At 37.8% G+C, this 18,325-nt stretch overlaps 1 protein-coding gene across 1 annotated transcript in view; it reads right to left on the bottom strand.

Moving 5' to 3' along the window:
• Positions 1–2,400: 2,400 nt before the first annotated feature.
• Positions 2,401–18,325, bottom strand: part of CAB39 (calcium binding protein 39) — a 40,253-nt gene continuing 24,328 nt past the window's right edge. Inside the window, exons 3-9 of the mRNA XM_057429281.1 lie at positions 13,025–13,189; positions 9,169–9,287; positions 6,369–6,537; positions 5,606–5,665; positions 4,325–4,390; positions 3,875–4,018; positions 2,401–3,056 (exon numbers count right to left, since the gene is read on the bottom strand). Of these exons, the coding sequence (XP_057285264.1) occupies positions 2,868–3,056; positions 3,875–4,018; positions 4,325–4,390; positions 5,606–5,665; positions 6,369–6,537; positions 9,169–9,287; positions 13,025–13,189 (912 nt within the window). The 3' untranslated portion in view covers positions 2,401–2,867. The remainder of the gene's footprint in view (positions 3,057–3,874; positions 4,019–4,324; positions 4,391–5,605; positions 5,666–6,368; positions 6,538–9,168; positions 9,288–13,024; positions 13,190–18,325) is intronic.

Genomic DNA, 18,325 nt, shown 5'->3' with positions numbered 1-18,325 from the left:
AACTGGGGGTGTTACCTGTGAAAAACAGACAGACAGCTTCAAGGGCAAGACCACAGGATTTACTAAGGAATGAGTAACCAATTGCACACACTTTGCGCTCCCGAAAATCTAAAGAGGAAAGAGGACCCCAGATTATGGAGGACTCACTTCTGCCAATCCCATCAGGTCCTGCTTCTAGACGTGATGCAGGAAATAGCATCTCCTCTCTTTGCCCTTGGTCATGCAAAAAAGAAACAGAATCAGCAAATAATGCTGCAAATAGGCAAGAGAAACCAATAATTACTTAAAATTACTTACATCTCTAATGCAGCACTTTGTCTTTATTCCTTAAAAATGCTTTTGCAAGCCAGAATTTTCCATGATTTCAAAAAGCCGAACCCCTCCAAGGCAACGGAGGAGAAGAGATGCACATCCACAAGAAATTCATCCTGTTCAGCAACAACAGTAAAGACGAGACATTTTTCTTCAAAATTTTATTTCAATTTAAATTATGGGGCCAGCCAGATTTTTTTGGATAAGAAACGCATTTTCCTCAGGAGAAATGAAATGCTACCACGGAAATAGAATTACAATTGTATACATCTCTTATTTAAAAGAAAAAAAGAAGACAAAACAAAAACCCAAAACCCGCTCGCACTTAAATACCTTTTAGTAATACCCTTAAGCCTTCAAGCAGATAAGAAACCACTTCCAGAACAATAGGTTTTTAATACGAAGAGCACGTCAAATGAGCTGTAATTTAAATACAACTTCTTCTCAAAAGCCAACATTCAAATGTTTCCACATATTAAAAAAAGTCACCATAGCCATTGTTTCCAAGGCCTAATATAGAGTAACCTCCATCTCCCAGTCCAAATGTTTTCACTTCTTTACATATATAAATCTTTAGCATGTCTACGTTTTTCTAAAGAGGAAGCCTTATATGTTATGGTGAGTAACTTGGCAAATAATGTTTTCCTCCACTCAGCTATGATAAACCAAAAGGTAATAGACTGTTTGTACTGAACTATAATACCATCTCATAGCCAATTCTGCTTGCCTGTGATCTTCAGAGTAAGCTATTTTCCTTCTCTAGGCAAAATGAATCGGTTTGCAAAGGACACATTAAAAACCTTTGTAAGACCAATTACGACGTTAAGAGCAATTTTAAACACTCAATTTACTGGAGCTATCTGACTTCCATTGTGAAGGCTTTCAAACCAGCTTACACATCACTTTGGAGTTTCATCTTGCTGATTGCAGAATATTTTAATTAGGAAGAGAACAGGAAGCAACAAACATTTTCTATAGCATTCGCAATCGGATTCAGCCATGCAGAATTTGAACTCTCAGGCTCCAATCCATAAGTTTGCTTGGTTGTGATCTTAGCATTACTATATGACTGATAAATACAACTTTAATAACATTGAGCTATATTTAGTAGATTCCTTTTGTATGGTCACAGTAACAAAACCATGGTGCAAAATCAGTTGGTTTTTTTTGTTGTTTTTATAAATACTGACAGTTTGCAGCATTAAAGAACAAAAGCAACAAAATTAAATCATTTTGTTACCCTAGGACATCTATGAAGTTGTTTCCTGAAGTCAGAGGGGTCAGAAGGAATTGAATCACTCACTCACACAACTACTATACTGAGTTATTTACTATAAGAAAGAAATGATGCACTGCAGGCTCCCCAGCAGTAAGAGGAATCGATATTAATTTTGCATAACCTTTGCCGAGCTGGTGAGCACAATGTTAGTTTAACTGAATAAGGCCAATATTATCCAGTAAAAATGTAGTATAAAGGGTTCCAGTTCTCTATTTCAGCCTACCCTAAGCGATGGCACCCCATTAGATAAGTGAATTTGTTTGGGTTTTGGTTTTTTTTCCTTTTAATGCTGCAGGATTTAAGATTGTTAAATCAGCATTTCCATGTGATCTTAAGTATTCAATTACATATGAGCATTCATTTTGCAAAACTCAATATTAGGTAATAGTTACAGACTAATACAATAACATTCCTCTGCTGTACAAATTAAACCATATTTTAAAGAAATGAGCAGCCTAGGAGTTATATACAAAAGAAACCAGCAAGCGTTGTTGAAATGAAATGCAAAATGTCATTGCTAGGTCTACTGTCTGAAATACCTTTAAAGTAAAATTAACAAAACCCCTTAGAACATATTTCCAAGTTTACAAGTCAATTCTCAGAAAAATCAAATCATGTCAAAAAAAAAAACCAAAACGTTCTATAAAGCGGTGAAAGGCATATATACATTTTCCTTATGAACCTGGAGATTTCACTCTTTTAAAAGTTGCTAAGTTTCAATATCAGTTTATTTGCAAGACAACTGTTTATCCCAATAAGCTCACATCTTAGATACATTTCCCCTTTGATTACAAATAAAGCACTGCACATTTTTGTTTTTTTAAATCAAGGCATATAATCTTATACTATGGTGCCAGGTATGCACAGGTCACATTGTGCTCATGTCTCAAACAAGGTAAGTGCAAACATACAGATTTATTCAGATTCGCAAGCATGCAACCTGTTACTTAACTACATTAATACCTTCTCTCCTAAACCAAACTAGTATCTATACGTTTGCTTTCACGAACCTAGAATCTTTCTTTTCAGGACTCCTAAAACAAGCAGTGTCTTTGAATTCTGAAATGACACAAATATCAAGAAAGTCCACATTGTGCAAGAAAGCAGCAGCTATGTTTTTCAACTTGGACTAAAAAAGAAAAGAGAAAAACAAAAACCGTTCACTGAACAGCAGATTAGCAGTAATGTTCCTCATGAATCGGTAAGAGTGCCTGATGCTGAATATCTAACAGCAAATGCTGAATTTGGGTTTAATATTTTAAGGGTTTATTGGAGGTTAAGCTTCTTGCTGTGCTGGTCTCTTCAAATCCCTGATCTGTTTAACTAAATAGGTCTTCTCATCATTAAATTGTTCATCCTCGGTCCTGTCATTCTGAAACTTGCTGAGGAACTCAATAAGTTTGGTCTGATTCTTTAGAAGGATGTCTAATATAGGCTGTGTCTTGTTAGGATTGGCTACAAACACCTGCAAGAAAATAAAAGGCATTTAGCATGATAATAGGAAACAGAAGGCTAAGTTAAAAACAAACCCAGCCAGCAAAACAGTGATGACAATAACTTAAAATGTTTTCATCATTCCACATTCCAGTATCACTACAGACAAAAACTAATGGAGTAAATGCAGGCGGGGTTTTATTAGAAGCTGAATACCAGTACCAAAGTAAATTAAATTTTTAGGAGGTGACCAGCCAAAATACCCTCTGCAAAACCACTGAACACACCTTACGGTTAAATTGGTAGCAAATGCATGTCTTCCTGTTATATACAACATCAGATGTTTATCTTAAAGTTCCCTAAAACATTTATACCTCAGGTTACATCTCCAAGCTCTTAGGTATTTGCTTTTCTGCTGCCAAGTCAGAAGTTATCTGCTACAATGTGCAAATTGCAATTCAGGCTTTGAAATTTAGGTGACTTGACAAAAATACTGCTACCCTTCATCAATCATGCAGCATGATAAAACCACTTTTTAACTCCAGGTTGTTTCATGATCTCATGTGAAATCATGCATTCCTCCTTATCTTCCTGCTCATCAGCCTTCTGAATTCCAAGATTTTCTGAGAGACATCACACACTATCATACAGAAATCCCTAAGTGTTTTCTCAACTTTTTTTGTTACTTGTAAAGATAGATCATGATAAAGACAAACATTATCTCTCTATTTAACCACACAGTAATTAAGATAAGCTCCATTTAGGCTCAGCTAAGTCCTTTACTCAACTAAGCAACTTCTGCTGGGTTTCTTTTGTCATTTGTTCTATGGTGGGGCATTTTAAACATACCTTAAACACGTGAAAGGCCTCAAATTGAATGTTACGACTCTTGTCTCGTAGAAGGTTCATCATGAGTTTGAGATTTTCAGGTTTACTGATGTACTTTGTCATAATTGTGAAGTTGTGTCTGTCCAATAACAATTCACCAAGGAGCTAAAAGTGGGAAAAAAAGCCCAAACAAAAAAATGACTTGACATTAGACGTAAGAGACAACCAATTAACGTGCACATAGCCGTTTCTACACAGGGAAAGAAAGTAGTTGGTGTGTGCTGGACACCAACTAATGGAAGGACTGGACACTAAGGCAAAGTAGCTCATCTCAAGCACTAAAATACATGAAAAAAATAAACTAAATACTACCCAAGGCAGTTACTTAAACCATTTCAATTCAAGTCAAAGCACATGAAATTAAAGGAATTCCCTAACTTTGCACTGAAGAAGAAAATGAAAGTGCCTTACCTTAAGTGACTGCCTCTTCGTCACATAGTTTTCCGAATGAAGCAACTTCTCATATTCACTGAAGAACTGAACACAGAATAAAGAGAAGGGTTAGGACCTTCCCAAGCATCACACACACTCTTCTTCCACATGATTATAACAAACTGGAAGAGACGCAAATCCACAGCAAAAACGCAAACAAAATCCGAAGTCTGTAGGTTCCTGTAAGTCACTACTGCTTAAACACTGCATATGCCTTATAAAAAAATCAATTACTCTTTCAGGAGCATTTAACAGTTAGATTGTAATGTGGTGGAAGTAGTTATCTCATTAGAAAATCATAGAACGTTTGGCTGGAAAAGACCTTAAGATCATCCAGTTCCAACCGCCCTACCACAGGCAGGGACACCCCTTCCAGTAGACCAGGCTGCTCCAAGTCCCATCCAACCTGGCCTTGAACACTGCCAAGGATGAAGCATTCATAAATTCTTTGGGCAGCCTGTGCCACTGCCTCATCACCCTCCCAGTAAAGAACTTCCTTCTTATATCTAACCTGACCTTCCCCTGTTTAAGTTTGAACCCATCACCCCTTGTCCTATCACTATAGCCCCTGATGAAGAGTCCCTCTCCAGCATCCTTGTAGCCCTCTTCAGATACTGGAAGCTGCTCTGAGGTCTCCAGGCAGCCTTCTCTTCTCCAGGCTGACCCCATTTTCTCAGCTTGTCTTTGTATGGGAGGTGCTCCAGCCCCTGATCATCCTTATGGCCTCTTCTGGACTTGCTCCAACAGCTCCATGCCCTTCTCACTCTGGGGACACCAGAACTGAATGCAGTATTCCAAGTGGGGTCTCATGAAAGCAGTGTAGAGGGGCAGAGCTCCTTTGACCTGCTGGTCACCCTTATTTCTTAAACTACAGTAAGTAATTCCTGGTACTGGATGCTGTTCATTAGTTTCAGGAGTCCCCAGCAGGTGGAGGGGGTTATCTTGCATTCTTTGGTTGTTGTGAGTTAATACAGCCAAAAGACAAAGACAAGGAAAGGGTTCCCTCTAGTGGAAAAATCAGATCGAGTTTTCACAGAACTAGATTTCTGCCACCTTCTGTTCTTTTATGTCTTTCTACATTCAACAGTAAGGTCTTGATCTTTAATTACCTGCTTGGCAGAAATTACTGTAAATTCAATTCGTTTATATTCTGTGTAAATTTCCAAACACAAAGCTAAAAACAAGGAACGAAAATACTGATTTCTTCAAATAAGATACACAGCGCTAGAAAATTCAGGGTATTAAAATGCATCTGCTCACCCTATCGTAATGTTGCTCCAAAAATTCTGCACTTAGCAACTTGTGTCTTGTAAGCAAATCCTGCAAAACAGCACAAAACGACTATTTTCACTAAAATATTTAAACACTACATAGGCATTCTCATTAGACAGTGAGTACACATAAGACATCCAACAGAAAATGTTGCTATTTCATTAAACGAAGAAATTCAGGACGCGAACGCATTTACCTGGACATTGTCAAGGATCTTGGCATCACTTAGGAAAGGTCTGGGATGTATTATGTTAATTGACACAGGTAAACAGTCCATGGAATTATCACTGAAGAATGCTATTTGTAGATTAAGGCTACTCTTGCACACAACTTCACACAACCAAGATTAAGACCCAGTATTTAATAACGACCAATACTATGCGTACAGTCCCAAAAGTGGTTGGTTTAGGGTAACAAAAGATTTCCCCAGACAGAGTATCAGCATCAAATACACTCAGGTATGTAACAGAATATATTCACATATATTCAGTTAATGCATGACTTAAATAAAGTTGAAATCTTGCTTTCTGGAATAAAAGTTATTGGGAAAACAGCACATACATTTAAAGTTATGTCATGCATTCTGAGAAATAAGGAACAGTGTCCTGCCTACCCATCTGCATCACACCTATTTTTTTTTACCCCTCTCCATAGGCTTGTTTTGCCCAAGAACATAACATCCATCATCTGGATTCACACAGCGGAGAGAGCTGCGGAAGTAATAACAATCCAAATGTTCTATGTAAATTACCTTGAATGTGGCAAATGCATCTGAAGCAATGTCAAATGTTGACATTTCCACGTATCTGAAGAAATCGTAGAACTGTTCTGACCACAAGATTATTTTAGCAAGTGGCTCATGCCTGATGCATTCTCTAAGCATTATTCCACAATTTAGAGCAATTTCTGGAGACTCGTACCTATTAAAAGACAGACCAACAAACAAAAGAGCAAAAGAAGATTCTTTACAAATACCATCACAAGTTCGCAATGCAACACCACCCTGCTCATAACAGGTTTCAGTGTTATCAAGTAAACCAAAAGCCAGAAGTTAGGGGTACTTGTTTCCACATTAACCTCCGCTTTTACACATTTCTAGGAAATACTACCAAAATTATTGCCAGTTAAATGCCAAATTAACAGCCATTGCCAATTGACTTTCACAAACTGAGAAACAAGACTAAATGGAGTATTTTCTTCATACTCACAATCAGTTATTTTCGTATTGGTGGGATGGCAGACAGCTGGAAAAGCAGTGACTTCTGTCTTAAAAGCTGTTTGCTTAAACGTGACAGCAATTACACCAAACTATGTATGATACGAGCATGAAGAGTTAACAAGACTAGACATAAATTTATATCTCCTCTTTCGTTAAACCATTTTTCCAACATTACTCCACATATCATGGGCTTCAAACCTGGAATGCTGGCAACATCGTCTTTGTATTCTAAGACCAGTATCAAACACCTGCTTCTAAATCTGCACCTTCTTACAAGAGACCTTCGGATCATGTCCACCAGCGATTTGATGGAAGTGATGAAGCCATCTCTGATGGTTTCGTTTCAAAATTGTTGCTACATTTCCTTGGCAGGCTTTCTTGCTAAAATACTGTCGGTTCTCTCAGCTGATGTTAGCATACAGAAACAGCAGCTGTCGAGATCGCAGAACGGTGTGTTTACAATACATTTGGTAGAAATACACCTTTGTACTTACTACTAGTTCCTTGTTTCCCCAAGCAAACTAATAGTAGAACCCTGGATGAAGACAAAACTACCTTTCCAAACCAAGAACTCGTCTCAACATGTTGCAATATAAGCTGTTCCAGTCTAGAGAAAAGTTATATCTGTTATCTACCTGGTTCTGGAGTAGTCAAAGCCTCTTTTATATACCTTCCTGCCTCCTACACCTAAAGAATCCTTCATCCTATACTATTGGAAGCTAATTCAGATTCACCAGAATAATCCAGGAGCAAAGCATCATTGTGCATACTAAACATTAACTCTATTACTATACAAAAAACATTTACTTATGAATTAGTGTTAAGTCCTGAAATACTTTCCCATTTAAACTGTCAGGGAGATCTGAAATCTACTGAACTTTTTGCAACTCACCTCATAGTTTAGAACAAATTGACTTAGTTGGATATCAGATGTCACAATTAAGTTGCTAAAGCTAACTAAATGCCCATTTCAAACATCCTGACTTATGAATGTGTTTCAACAATCCATGTCAGAATAATGCTCTCTGAAGGGTGACAACAGACTAAAAATGAGGACAAACATGTTACAGCCCTCATCTAGTCAGAGATCAGCAAGAACATGCTGAGAAAGTAGTTTCATCTCTCTGTACCTCATACATCTTTGCCTTCTTTTGTAAATTATTTTGAAGAATTACTGAATCAGTATTTCCTTTGTGTTATGCCACAAGTAATAATCCTTTTGTCCCTCCAAGTCTTGCTTCCCCCCTAAATCAGGGCTATAATGTGGAGGAGAGGGGAAATAACAAAGCATTTCTGGTAGATGAGTGTTGATCTTACACACTTGTAAGAACTGAAACAAATATTCCATTCAATTTCTTGTGCTAAACCTTTGCAGTCAGCGTGAAACTAAAAGACACAAAACTCCTGCCTTCTCCATACAGAACATTTCTTGCATGATGCATTTTGCAGTGGCTTACACGAATGACCAAGATTACGTAGATTTAGAGATACTACAACAAAATAGCTTAAATAAACAACTTGAAACAACTATAAAAGTAGTACTTGAAATAGCTGCATTTTTGAAAGGACTGATGAACTCTTCTATCCCAAAATAACACACTGCAAGTGCACTTTTCAGAACTTTCTTAACGCATGTAATTAGAAACGTGAGAAATTCTTTTCACATATAGAAGCACATTCTCTGTTTTGCATCTGTCTTTAACATGAAAATTTTACCACCACCTTTCTGTTTTCTTGTGTGAAGCCCACAGCTCTACGTATGTAACTACATATTCAGTATGGCACGATTCTCCAATATCCAGCACACCAGATAATACAAGAATAGAGGAAGAAACAGCCATTTGGCATGCACCATATGCCCCAAACTGTTCTTTGTCCAGTCAAGTCTAAGTTGGTGTATTTGTTATCACTTCAGGATTATAAATCACTATGAATAACAAGTCTAAAACCAAACTGAGACGAGGAGATAGGACAGCAATCTGGCAATGACAGGTGTTAAAAGGGAAAATGCAGCCTTCAGCTCTTAATGAATAAGTTCACAAGGAAATTGTTTGAACAGGATCAAATAGTATACTGAAAGGAAAACGTTTGTACTACCCCAGTAAAAAGTCTTTTGGTTCCTAACAGTTCTCAATTTTCAGTCATATTTTATGCAGAAGTATATTTTTTGGTGGCTTATTACTCAAATTTTCCTTTACTTTGGGGAATTACAGACATGAGAAAAGAAATCTAGCAAAGAAAGAAAAACCATTTCAGAACTCACTACTTCTTCACAAATGTAGAAACTTCTTACTTCATGTAAAGGTGTATTTATGCTTCGCAACATACATACCCTTTTAATAGCATGAACAATATATTCTGTTGAGTGCAGATGTATTCAACTGTGGGAGTTCTTGTACCAATTTGCCTTCTGAGGATGTTGTTGAAGATTTGCGCAACATCTTTTTTGCCCTGTCAAAAACATCAGTGGTTAAACCACACAATATTCAAATCCACTGGGCAAGTTTACAGTTAATATTATTATCATCGCACACATTCATACCTTGTGAGCTCTGGAGCTCAGTCAGCCTCTGTACTCTGATCTTAAACAGATCAAATATCCTGTTTCTTTATACCCATTTCAAATACACCAAAGCACTCAAAACATTACATCAGGTTACAGCCATATCACATTTTACGTTAAGTAAAGCCAGCTGATATCTCATCAATCTCCTGGCCTTGTTTTATACTTGTTTTTGATGATAACATACCAGCTTTTAACCGTGCTCTTGCCTGTGTGTTTCTTCCTTATTCCATTATTCTCTCCCTTTGTCTAGAAACAGACCTTAAGAGTGTTCAGAGCATTTCTGGTGGCAGTGCTAACATCGGACTTAAAACTGCAACTTATGGAAGTTAAATAAATAAATCAAAACTATAAGGAAAAATCATCCACTCACCTAAAATGCAAGTCTCACATTTTTCAGTGCACAAAAGAAGTATTAATAAGACCAGGATGCTGGAATTCAGCACGGATGATACAGAAAGAAAATGTATAAGGATAGCACCAGACAGTTTAAAAGTGGCTGGGAATGTTCTCTGAGTATGTATACACATCTCCTATTAATTTCTTCTGTCAGACCATAGCTAAAGATGGCAAATTCATACAGACATCTAACAAAAAGCTGGTTATAAATATAAGCACTTTTCAGTATCATTCAACATGCACCATTTAAAGGCCGGATTTCTACAATTAACTTTTCATTCTGGGCTGCCATGAAGATAACTTTAGGACTGTGTTATCAGATCTAAGCCAGAAAAAAACAAGGTATATTAAGCCTGGACTTGCAAATAAAGACCTGCTCAGCAACTCCACGTGAAGCTTCCCTAAATGTTATACACAAAACCCAAATGTAGATAATGTTTCTTGACAATCTCTAGCTGTAAAATGAATGCCCCGGGTAACATCAGCCAGTCTGCGAAGTAAAATATAGGCTTATTTAATTAGAAAAAAACTAAAAACCAGCACTTATTCAAAATTATTTCAGTTTCCTAATTAGCATCAAGAAAAAAAATCACGTTTATAAAAACGTAGGGTGTAGTTTTACAAATGAGATGTTTGTGAATTACCATGGGCAGTTTTGTTCGAGTGTTGTTTTCAGGACATAAGAGTTTGTTTGTAAATGTTTGTTTTCTCAATTACAATTCCATTGAAAGCCAGCCCAAAGCAACACCAGAACGCTTTGTTCTGAAATGAGTGGAGCAGTGTTTCCAGAAATTGCTTTACTCAAACTCCACATAATATAGTCATCAAGTCTCATTCACTAGCACTGCCAATTTTGCGCTGGATCTCACAATTTGTTTTGGCTCCACCAGCAAGAACAGCATTTCCTTATTATGCACAGAACTGAGCTGATAGTGGTACACAGTAATACCAAAGCTAGTTATTGTTAGAAGGATGTATTACTAAGTGATCTCGTGGCCTAACAAGGGCAAACAGGCACTGAACCCTGTGCCAACAGTCACGACTGCGAGAGGTGAGAGGGAGACTGTGCTAGTATTGTCTTCTGAGCAGAAGGATTCAGTCCCCCTTTGTCTGGGTTTTTTTCCTTCGTTTAAAAGAAATAATAAAACTAAAAAAAGAACAAAAGAACAAAACCACCAGTTGCACAAGGGAAACCACCCCTTCTACAGGCACACTAGCGCAAATCAGAAGGGAGAAAACTGGTAAGACTGCTAAGTGGATGGTTGTGTCTACTGCTTTGACTGGAAAACAAGCTGCCAGATGAGGAAATAATTTTAAACAGGTCTTTACATACAGCAAGGTCTGAATGGTCAGTTTCTTAATTATATCATTAAAACATTTAGTTACTATTTTGAGGGGGTTGGTTTAGTTTTTGGGTTTTTTTTAACCATACTATTCAGATTCAAATACACTTCAGACATTTTACGAGTCAGAGTGAAGAGTCCCTGTCAATTGTTTAGCTGTCTGTCCCTGTCCTACAAAGGAAACCTTCAGGAATGAGAGTGAAGTTCTTGACTTAAAAAAAGGACATACCTACTCTTCAAGTATAAGAACCAACAGAAAATCCACTTCCTATCTCCACCGGTTATGGAGAAATCACTTCAAATGCAGCAGTAAGCCCACAACCATAGAGATTTGGGATATCAAAGACAACATCTGATGGACTTTGTAACAACTGGGAAGGTAGCATATGCTTGGAGCACAGGTGTGTTGACATTAATTCTAGGTAACAACAAAAGCTGGACAACCTGCCAGATCCCATCCTTAAAGAGCAGAAGTGGTCAGGCCTAGAAAGCAGCCTGAATGACTTGTTCTCAAGGGGGAACTGTCATACCCTCATTTAACACAGCAGCATAAAGTCCTCAAGTAGCAAACTACTCGCAATCTTTTCAAGTCCCCTCAGAATACAATGAATAGTTCTCCTTAATGAGAGCAAGCCTGTAGGAATTGTTATCATTCTCCATTATCAGGCGATGATGAAGGTTTCCTTCACTAATAACCAGGCTGAGTAAACACCAAGCTGATAAGAATCTAGAGGTCAGCAGAATCCAGATGACGTTTCATGACTTCCTTTCTTCAGCAATTAAAGGTCATCACATTTCAGCATTCCCTCTCAGCCTTCCCAGGTCTCCTTGCTTATTTAACAACCTGAATGTTTTATGTTTGGCATAAACAGTTGTGTGGGTAAGGAAAAAATACCACTGTATTAAACACAAATCACAGGGAGTTACGGGTGGGGTGGAAGGGAGAGAAGAAAGAAAAGAGAAGAAAGCCATTGTTTTTGGAATGTCATACAACAATAGGACTTTAAATGGTTGTGTTTGCATCCTGAACAACTTGTTTATGAACAATCCCATTTTTAAGCAACCTTAAGCGGGATGGTCTTTATGGTCAAGGCTGTGGAGATACACGGGGTTTGGCTCCTTTCCTAGACCACATGCCTCTTGTGGGACCTCAGGGAAAACAGGAAAATCCAATTATACTGCCATTTCTTATAACTAAATAGAGTGATTTTTCACTGTGGCATTGAGAAGCTAAATTATTCCATGTGATGTGGTGACAAGTGCCAGATAAAGGTTTGCATATAGTTTGAATATAAATAAGTGTTGCTATTTTGAAGTAATCAATAAAAACTTGCACCTGTTGGGGCTTTTAAATAAACAGAGAAAAGATGAGGAATACAAAAAAAGGTTGGATCATTTGTTTCTAAAAAGAGCAAGAAATACTGGACTGTTAACAAAATCCACAGCTTTAACTTAGCTAATTCTCCATAAATGTTACAATAATTCTCTTTACCAAGTACTTGAATTTAATCAGAGGAGAATATAAACATGCCCTCTAGTATTATAGCTTGTGTAAGCTATGGTAGGACAACTGAGCGATTAACCCTTCTGTGTACACAACAATCAAGAATTATTCTATTATTTTAACAGAACTGTACCATCAGAATTAGTGGTTTATCTACTTCAATTCTACACTGTTTATGTGCCTAAATTCACACATTTCATGTTCTATATTGGCTTAATTTTCCAGGTAGTTTGGAAAAGGGAGCTCTCTTTTTAATTGTTATGTCCCAGCCAGAAATAAAAGCTGAAGATCAAAAGATGTCTTAATCAACTGAAGTGGCAGGAAATCAGATGTGTATATTTTAACATACACAATGTAAGTGCCAAGCTTCTTTTCTTACCTCAAAATCAATTAGTTGCAAGTCGGCTACTAAGGTACTAAGAAGACCACTGTTGTACAGCTCTTGAGCTAGCTGTGCCACAGCTTCTGTCTGTGGTTCTTTTTCATTTGTGCCATACAAGATCTCTTTCATGGCAACAAGGTTTTTTGAGACCTCCTCAGTGGCCTGAAGAAAATGGGAGAAGAATACAGTTAGAACACAATGTCATTCGTCTTTGTAATCACACACATCTGCAAGCTTCCATTAAGGGAAAAACAAGCAGGAAATGGCAACCTGTTAAAAACACAATATATAATCTCTCTGCAAATAGGACTGTTACAGGTTATTTAAAAAGGGCAAGACACATGCAATTTATTTAGCAAGTTACCAGAAGTAAAAATCTCTTCCTTTTTACTCCCTTCAAACTTCCCATTCAACCCCCCCCCCCAAAGAATAACAATAGGGTGTAAAACAGAGGAACGAAGGATCAGATTGGAAAACATGACATGGAGGCACATGTCTGTCTAGTGAACTGTTCAGAGAGAGCAAATGTATCCCCCCAACAGGTCTTGACTCATTAAGTTTAGACAAATGCTAGGCTCCCATTCCAGACACCGGGGATGATTTTTTTCCTTTCCAACTAACAAAACCCAAAAGAAATCCTACTTTATACTGAGTTATCTCTGTATACAAGAACAAACTGGCCAGACTGGATGGGGCTTGGAGCAACCTGCTCTAGTGGAAGGTGTCCCTGCCCATGGCAGAAGGTTGGAACTGGATGAGCTTTAAGGTCCCTTCCAACACACACCGGTCTGTGGTTCTATGAAACAGACCCAGAAACTGGTGCACTTAAAAGAACACAGTGATACAGGAGACAATCAAAAGTGTAAGATGCTTCCCATCTTACAGCAGACAGACAAGTCTGACCCTTCACTTAGAGAATCCAGTGTAAGAATTCCTAAGGTGCTGTGACGGGCTGGAGCAGCATTTAACTATTGAAGCAGAGTTATCTCATGAAAAAAATTAATTAAATTTAATTTTAAATTTAATTATTTAAACAAAAATTTAAACTAAATTTAAAAAAACAATGAGAACACTTCTAAACACTCACTTAAAATTTTAAAACACAGTTTTCTTGGAGAAAAATAAAAATAACTACTCCTTTCAATATATATGTTCACATATCCTGGCGGAGCAAAATGCTAAAAATGATAATCATAAATAGCTGGTTTAATTATATTGTATTAGTTCTGCATATGCTTTAAAGGTATGAATGATTGGTAAGCGCACTAACGTTTTATATTTAGATGAACCTACCATCAAGGTATGCGTACACTTTCATTTATGTAAGGTATTCATGATTGGTGGCACATGGAAAATTAATCAACTGAAAAAACAATCACATTCTGGATACTGCCCATCTTGTAAGGGGCACGTAAAAAGATTTCTCATTTGTGCATTACACCTAAAGAGGCTCAAGATCAGCATGACTCACACACTACTCAACCCAAAGCCATTCCAGCTTTGCTAGGTATGCAAGTAAGAAGTCCATGACCTTTAAGGAGGCTCTGTATTATCTTTAGCTCCTCCACAACTTTCCACTCCCTGTTGCCCCCCCTCTTTTTTGCTAACTGCAGTTACTAGTCCCAGTTGTCTCCTCTTCATTCAAAATTCCAAAGGATTTTCTGTGTACTGCGAGTAAGACAGCAAGAAGCAGGTGCTCGACAGCTCCTGAAGATGTTAAATGAGAAAGCCAGCTCATCATATTGCAATATTATTATGCCACACAACCGCTCTATTTCTTTAAAATTCAGATGAAATATCCTTTACTAAGAACAGGAACATCTGTCAAATGTGGAGATAGGAAGAGATGAATTGATGCATGGCTACGAGGAAAAGAGGAAGCAGCAATAAAAATTCTATTGCAGCTTGTCCCTGCACACTAATTTAGAAAGCAAGATGAAAGAGGAAGAAAGGCAGAGGTTCAAGTAGCTACCTATTTTAAGTAAGATGGTGGCAGGCCTGCAATTAAGAAGAACGCCAGTGGAGAATTTTTCCTTCTGGCCTAACATGAAGATACAATTCAATAACTTCAAGAAGACACACCAGGACTTTAAATTATTTCCCACACTCTTCATAACTGTCAAGACCATCTCAGCATGCTGCACTTGAACTTGGAATAACACATGACTTCAGCAGGAAGTAATGGTTAGAGACGCAGAAACACAGCTTAGGTTGGAAGGTACCTCAGGAGGTCATCAGGGTCCAACCACAAGCTCAGCCTCAAAAGTCCTGTCAAGTTGATCAGGCTCAGGGCCAGCCATGCTCTGAACAACTCCATGGAGGGACACTCTACAACCTCTCTAGGCAACCTGTACCACCTTCACCATGAAGAGACTCGCTTGTACCACTTGAACTTAGGCCAAACTATTATTAAAGACCAAGGTCTACTGACACACTACAATTCCATAAAATACGACATTTCTGTATTCCCTTCTCTTCTGCTCTAAAACTCAACATCAAAAGGACAAGAAATAAGCTTTTACAAATTTGTTCTAGAACTCTACTCCTTTATATTCCATGAACTCTCAAACATATTCCAAATACATGATGCACAGAGCTCTTTTTGCCATTTCAGATGCAGAATGGAAATTAGATAGCTACACCAAAAAAATTATTGGCTACATTAAGTACCAGCCTTAAGAGCTAAGTGACAAACTAGTGGAAAAAAAGCAGGACAGACAAAAGAAGGCCAGCTTGCATCACCTAAAAGCTTTCCTAAGATACTGGTATCTCAATTGCCTAATGTGCTGCTTTAATCAAAAGTGGAATTAACAATCAGACACCATATATAAAAAAATATATTCTAACATAAGTAATGGATATTTTTAAATATATGGAATATATATACACAGACTATAACATATATTCTACATATTACACTCCAGAAATATATATTTATATATTATATATTTTCTATGTATTGATTTTTTTTTATCTATATCCTCAACTCTGAGAAGGAGCAGCCAGTGTTTTCGAGAAACATTCTGTGACAAGTCACATTTGAAATTCAGTGGTGCCAGACAGTCAATACAATGTGAGGACAAGTCAAACTAAAAAGTAAAATGTAAGGAAAATAAAGAGCACTTATTTTTCTATCAAACACAGGAAGACATTATTTAAAAATAAAACCAGACACAATGAAGTCACATGTATGACTGTCAAACCAGAATAGCAGTGTGCCTTAAAAAGCCTTAAAAACTATAAACAATGATGGCTTATTCCAGTCTTTTTTCACTGATATTCTCAAAATTTACTATTTCTTTAAATGCTAAGCAGTGCCAATACTTCATTTTGACTTGTAGAGCTGCAATATTTGAGTTTTATGAAGCAACACATACTTGTACTTTGAGAAACAGTAGAAAAAGATGAAGGACAAATAGTCCTGAAGTATTTAAGATGAGCTCAACACACTTCAGGTCTATGGGTTCTATCCACACCATAATGCAGTTACATAGCAGACTGTTAATGAAAACATCCATCAAAAAGTAAACTAACTGTAGATTTGAGCCTGTATGTGGTGACTGTTCTTACTAATCTACAGCAGTATCTATCATAAGTAACAAACACCACTGTAATAATTCTACGTAAATTTGCAACAGAAGAAGGGGTGATGGTTTTAAACTAAATGAGGGGAAATTCAGACTGGATGTGAAGAAAAAACTCTTTACAATGAGGGTGGTAAAACACTGGCACAGGCTGCCCAGAGAGGTGGCAGATGCATCATCCCTGGAGACATGGAAGGCCAGGCTGGATGTGGTTCTGAGCAACCTGATCTAGTTGAAGATGTCCCTGATCATTGGAGGGGATTGGACTAGATGAGCTCTGAAGGTCCCTTACCACCCTAAGTATTTTATCATTGAAGGGACTGAATTGAATGGGTTCCAAAATGCTTAAAAAAACAATTGAAATTTTGTAAATACACAATTACATCAGTGTTACAGGTTTATTTTAAAGTCAAAACTGATTTTTTTCAGCAGACATTTAGCATGAAGATATCACTGAAGAGCTAAACTCAATTAAAAGGGTCTTCTCACCCATTACTTCCTGAAGAAGTCCCATCTTTACCCTTTGAGTAACAGCCCCATACCATAGGCAAGGAAGATTCCTTAACCTTCAGCCTTCTTTCAACCACAAATCAATTGCATACACAAGTTACAATACAGTAGAATTCTGTACTTGTTAACAACGTTAACTCATTGAGTGAAATCTTTTCTATGGCATATGACATGGTATTACATGTGGACAGCTGAATCAAAATAGCATACTGCATTGTCCCATACATAGAAATATACTGTCTATTGTATAGGGCTGGTAATGTGAAGAGAAACCAACCATACCTGCAATAGTCAACCCACATGTGTTAACAACATGGCAGAAACAATCATCTGAAAGCCAAAACGGGGGCTGTTATGAGCAGGTGAACCCAAGGTCAGAGGGTAGGGAAGAACAAGTTTGTTACATGAGTAAATATTTACCTTCACAACAGTAAATGTGTGCCACAAAGGGAACTGACCGTATAAAAATAAACCCTGATATCAGCCAAAGAGGAGGAAGAGATGCAAGTAAAAGACTAACTAATGGACTACATAAAGGGTTGGTCCCATTTATATGAAAGTGTTCCTTCCCCTTCCCTTTAGCCCTTCTCTCTGAAAATACACAAGCAATGGAAAACTAACAGCATCTGTGATGAACACTTTTTCAGTAATAAAGCACTTGACATTTCAAGCTTCCTCAAGACTACCTCACAGGCCTCAAAGGGGGCCTACAAGAAATCTAGGAAGGGATGTTTTACAAGGCCATGTAGAGACACGACAAATGGGAATGGCTTTAAACTGACAGAGGGGAGGATTTAGACATTAGGAAGAAGTTCTTCCCTGTGAGGGTGCTGAGGCACTGGCACAGGGTGCCCAGAGAAGCTGCGGCTGCCCCATTCCTGGCAGCGTTCAAGAACAGGTTGAACGGGGCTTGGAGCAACCTGCTGTAATGGAAGGTGCCCCTGCCCATGGCAGGGGGTTGGAATTGGATGAACTTTAAGGTTCCTTCCAATCCAAACCATCCCAAGGTTTGATGTTATATGGTCTAGTGGAAGGTGTCCCTGTCCCATTCTATGATTCAAAATCTGTATTTCCAAGTCTGCTAGCAAGCTATCAAAGAGCATCCTCTACATAGTAGCAAAATCTGTATTTTCATAACAGCATTGTGCTGCTACTGCACGGTAGGAACTACATATAAAAACAAACCCACTGTGGTACTGCAGTA

This window comes from Pezoporus wallicus, unplaced genomic scaffold (assembly GCF_028554395.1).
Source record: "Pezoporus wallicus isolate ANWC-B61680 ecotype Strahan unplaced genomic scaffold, APGP_CSIRO_Pwel_v1 contig_593, whole genome shotgun sequence".
Taxonomy (NCBI): Eukaryota; Metazoa; Chordata; class Aves; order Psittaciformes; family Psittacidae; genus Pezoporus; species Pezoporus wallicus.
Note: the sequence above shows the minus strand (reverse complement) of the source record. Positions and strands in the feature narration are given on the sequence as shown.